General features: G+C 40.7%; 1 protein-coding gene across 1 annotated transcript; it reads left to right on the forward strand.

The window, feature by feature from the left end:
• Window positions 1-1,152: 1,152 nt before the first annotated feature.
• LOC311028710 (cAMP-responsive element modulator-like) lies at window positions 1,153-4,833 on the forward strand. The gene is made up of 3 exons (XM_084033422.1): window positions 1,153-1,353; window positions 2,776-2,917; window positions 3,926-4,833. Exons 1-3 carry the CDS (start codon window positions 1,323-1,325, stop codon window positions 4,065-4,067), a joined length of 315 nt encoding a protein of 104 aa, XP_083889548.1. The 5' UTR covers window positions 1,153-1,322; the 3' UTR covers window positions 4,068-4,833.
• Window positions 4,834-5,549: the final 716 nt, after the last annotated feature.

Raw genomic sequence — 5,549 nt, forward strand, 5'->3', positions numbered from 1 at the left:
TGCTTTTCATTTACCCATTTGGATTATCTCAAGGAGGTCATGTCTGGTTCCAACCTAATGGGACTAATGCCATGACCGGGACACAAACAACAAGCCTCCAACAGGAACCCGTGTGTACGCCAGGAAGCAGTTGGATGACCTACAGACACTTAGTAAGCCCTGGTATTATTCTGCTTACTTTAATTTAAATGTAATGACACATTACTAATAATAACACAGTGATATACAGTAGAATATCATAGACAGGGGCAATTTGCGTTTAATACTTACCTTTACTTGTCAATGGAAGACTTTTTCTTGTAACCAAGTAATTTAAAGTGTCATATCTCTGCCTTTTTTTAATCAAATGGCACAAATATATATTTTTACCCATGTGGGAACTGTGGTATTTCCTTTCAATCATAGTTCCCACATGAAGCTGCTCACAACAGAGTCGGTGGATTATATTGAGGAAACATGATCACCAGGAAGAGACATTGTGGTTGAGCTTTTCAAATGTATTGTCATCTAGTTCCATTATATTGGAGAGAATGCAGACGTGGTTACAGATGATATCTCCATCTCTGCAACTCGCACCAAAACAATCTAGATTAATGAATAGCACTCTACAGCTAAGAGGCAAAATATGTACTTTTGATTTTGGGGGTGATATATCCCTTTATGTTAAAGATCTGAATACTTCACACTGTTTTCCTGAGAAATTATCTTGGAAATCCCCCCCAAAAAACAGGATTCTGTCCTTTTTCAATGTGCTCCTCTATTTACCTCTGTCATGCCTACAGAGGGAGCCACCTCCTTTAGCTTCGGTATGAAATGAATCAGGTGAGAGACCATGTTTAGTTGTGACAGTGTCTATAAACATGTTAATGCACCTAATAACTTGGCTGTATAAGAAACCTGGCTTTAAGATAAAAAATATATATATATTTTGTACAATGACATTTCTCTAGAACATTCACAACATTCTTGTTTTCACAATGCAGTTCTAAGCATGAAAAAAGGGTTTGAGAGAACAACATCCATATGATTTATGCCTCGACTGAATGTCCGTCCACAACAAGCGTCATTCTTCAGTGTTGGGCTTCAGCCTAGCTGGAGAAAATCCCTTCCCAAAGACAAACAGCAGAGCCCCTGACTCATAGCCGGAGAGTGAGCAAACCATGCTGTTGACATCAGGAGGCCAGTGATGTCATGGTGATGTCAATGCCTCTAATTGTAAATTGCACACATAGCCTCAGAGTGTAGGCTGTGGGAACATTTCAGTCACACAGAAGACTCTGAAGGGGACACTATCTCTTTGAAAACCTGGGAGTAGATACAGTATGGCTGTGACGGGGGATGAGACCGAAACAGGTACGTTTGCTATCATCTCTTTTACTTTCAGGTCTAAATATAGGGCTGTTTTTACATTGTTGTTCAGTTGAAACACTCAGATCTCTAAAAATATAGTTATTAACACCGACAATCACTGGGGCAAAAATCGTCGTTCATTTGGTTTTGCTTTGTGTTTTTCTTAAATATTTTCCTCGAGGGACAACGTGTGGAAAATAGCAATTTGTGTACAAGATGAGTGTCTTATTGTGCATTGTCCCTGTCTCGAAATAAAATAAATAAATTACAAGTATTGGAATTGAAAACAAAGAAAAAATGGTGATTTCAAATGTTACTTCATGTTCTTAATCAGTCATTTTTCTACACAAATCAGCTTTTAAAGGCTCAATCATTTCCTCAAATAACATCACAAATAGGCTCCTCTTAAAGAGCAACAGACTGCCGTTGAAATCAGCAGTCAACAAGATTACTCTGATAAGAGACATTTTCATAGGGTTTGCTTGTGTCCTCAGTCATGCTCTCTCCCTGTTGCCCCCCCCCCCTCTGTGAAATGCTTCAATACTCTGCCCACTCAGAGCACATAGCAGCAGTAGCTGACGTCACTGCTTTTCCTGGAACAGGCCCCCAGCAGTGACATGTAAATGTGAACCGGGGAATGGGATGTACGCTGACGTCAGTCACCAGCCGCGGCGTCATTACATGCAGTTCCTTTTTGTGATTCCAGCATATCACAGAATTAATCATCAGCGTATTTCGTGATATGAGGCGACAGTGAGTTCTACTGGCGCCGAGCAAACAATGAACAGAAGAAGTAGATAAGGATGGCGTTGTTTCTTTATGTCCGTTTCTTTCTCAGTGTCACACAACCTTTGGATGAGATAGAAGAGGCGAGAATGAAATGCTGAATACGTTTAATTGCATATTTTTATTGAATGATGTATTTAGAACAGCCTTGTGTGCGACGATGCATTTCACAGCACACGTTGAATGATAAATGAAACCTTTGAAATATTAAAAAATACATTTACAACAATTTACAATGGTCAACGTATCTGATTCAACACTATGGCAATCATAATCTGATATGTGTATGAACAAAACAAAGTAATACCTTCATTTAAAAATGATTGGCAATAAACCAGTTTAATAAATCAATCATTTGAATCCAGTAGTTATTTAGAACATTGGTAGGACTTAATTATCACACATGCTACTGGTCTTTTTCCTGCCAGTTTGCAGTATACCCGCCATCAGCCAAAAAGCCATTGGAATATATGGCAGTATACCAGTATACACCTCCTCCTCAGTAACCATCCCATCTACCAAGTAGTAAAGCCGTCCCATCAAAGACCACTACACCACTATTTGTGATGGAATTACAGCTGGTGCTACCCAAAGCATTTGAATTGAAGCTGAAAACATGTTGTATTGTGTCTCCCCCAGGCAACTCAGGTGACTTGACTGCCAGCCAGCTGCATATCACCAGCTCCCACTTCCCACAGGAGATGGCAGGAGCCAGCGCTCACAGCTCCCGGAAAGCCATAGGAACCGTACAGAAGAGGGAGCTCCGCTTGATGAAGAACAGGTAGAGAGGACCGTTCACACTCATCGGCAATATCCATATTAGCAGATGTATTAGTATCAGGGAATATGGTGGCTCGGGGTCAACGTGGAATTGGTCGAGGTCTATTTTAAAGCAATAGGTCAACATTTCGGGAAATATGAACTTTCTTCGCTCATTAGCTTAGCTCATCATCAATACTGGAATTAAGGAATGCACCTACACCAGCACCTCTGAAACCCGTTCATTAACATGTTGTGACTTGTTTGTTCAAGAACAATGTTCCTGTTATCTTCAACAGAGAGCACACGTTTATTTTCCAACTGTTATATGTCCCAGTCTTACCAAGAATGTTCAATGTTACAGAATGTTGAGAAACATGTAAAATAGGCCAGTATATTGTTATTTATAATATCGATCTCGGCCTTTAACACATCCGTCTGGCTCCATTGTACATGTTCACTGTAAATCCTTGGAGGCCCAATCCAATGCTCTTCCTGCTGTGTCTAACGCGTAATACAAAAACAGAGCAAATACCAAATGATAATGTATGACAAAAACTCCATGTAATAATAAGATCTACAAGCCTATCATCAATCCACCACATGATTCTCCTCCATCCAGGGTGTTAAGCTGCTGACTTAGCTTGTCTGAGCAAGTGAAGAGCAAGTTGGCTGACCAACCGTTGAGCAATAACTGACTGCATCCTGCTTTTAACATGCTTTTTGTGTAGACCGTCCCCCTATGAGGATTTTACTACGACCAGTAAATCTTCTCAGATGCTTTTTCTTTGGTTGTTTTTCCCCCTTCGCTTGACTCTCATCCCAACCAGAAGGCATCACAAACACGGTCACGATTATCATCATCTAAACAGTTTGTACCCATGGGAGAAAACCTTTTGTGACTCCTGTAACGTGAGCTCCACTTTTATCTTGGCGTAAACTGATTCATGACTCGTACTCTGTTGTATCTGGGAGGAAAGCCAAGATGTCGGGGGCTTCTTTTTCACAGTGACTCTGTTGTTGCTTCCAGGGAAGCCGCCCGGGAGTGTCGGCGAAAGAAGAAGGAGTACGTCAGATGCCTCGAAAACCGCGTGGCTGTGCTCGAAAATCAAAATAAGACTCTGATCGAGGAGCTTAAAGCCTTAAAAGACATCTACCGGCATAAAGAGTGATTCCTTTGATTGTGCGGACAGTGTTTGTCTCCTTCTGTGGGGTGTCTTGAGGACTATGGTTTTGCTTATACAAACAGACACGCACACAAAACACTTCTTGTCCTCGCTGTAAAATGTGTTTACACGATGATGTCAATGTTTCTAGCTCTGAATTAGCCAGTGCGCCACCACCAGCAAAAACAAGAACCGTGCTTCAGGTCAGGGTTATTATCAGTGAGTATTACGAGGAGCTTAGGCTCCTTTGAACAGGGATTCTGCCAGAAAATACAAGAGGAGAATGAAGGATATATGCAGGAACTGGAGAGGCACAACACTGGAGAGGCTGGAAGAAGTCGATGTCTGGCACCAACGCCCTTAGAGTTACCACCTTAACTACACTGCATTTTACATTCCTTTAGAAATATTGATATTATTTGTGTGCTAAGGAAGTTTGTTCAGGAAAAAAAGAAAAATCCAAAAAGGGAATCCGGTCATCAGGGCTTCATGGATCAATTTTTGTGCTGTATTTAGGTTATTCCACTGATGCAACCATACTGAATTAACACCCAAATGTATCAATATTATTTATTTGTATAATGTAAAGACCTCCCTGGATCTGATGTGCGTCTGTATGCTGTGGCATTCATTTATTTGGGCAGATTGACCCTGTATTTTTTTTTTTACAGTTTTGAATACCAGTGCATATACCAAATAAAGGTCAAGTATTTGTTAACATGAATGAGTGTATATTTATCTAATAAATATGTAGTAGATTAGAAATTTGATGTAGAAATCCAGCTTTTTTCTTCTCTATTTCTTCTCTCTTGTATTGTTAGGATCACATCTTCTTATTGACATTGTTTTTTATGTATTTGCTTTAATAAAGTTGTTTAGTCTCCCTGCGTTTTTCCCCCCACACAGTTAATATAAGAAATACATACAAGACACAGCAACATATTTCCATTATGAGTGTTTGATTGAGCTTTTATCGCCATTTGAGTCCCAACCTTGGCTTTTCTGCTCAGGACTTGACGTGCTGTCCTTTAATAATGACACAACTTGAAGGCTCCAACGGCACCGAGCAATGCCATTTCTCCTCTTTCACATCTTTTGTTGCCTTTTGTGGATGAAGAACATGCTGTGGAAGAGCCACGCTGTTTGTGCTGCACAGTGCTTGCTGGGAAAGGGGAAGTCTAAACACATTTTCCATAAATCACATGCAGAGGAATGTTTTCTTTTCCATGGAACACCTCAGTGAAAGATGTGCAAAATGTTGCTTGCAGTGGTTCCTGTTCTGTTCCTCCACATGTGCAATTTGTTGTGAAGACATCATGGAAACAAAACAACTAAGGAGCCGAGACTTGCACTGAACCTGGACCTATTGTGTGTTCCTGTCCGGTCTATAACAAAACACAGTCAACTTCCACCCTGGTAGTGACAAAACCACACTGGAATGCACCGGTAGGGAAAAGGAAATACTGTCCCGAGTGTACTATGTCGCAG

The sequence above is a fragment of the Eutrigla gurnardus genome (assembly GCF_963514095.1).
Source record: "Eutrigla gurnardus genome assembly, chromosome: 18".
NCBI lineage: Eukaryota > Metazoa > Chordata > Actinopteri > Perciformes > Triglidae > Eutrigla > Eutrigla gurnardus.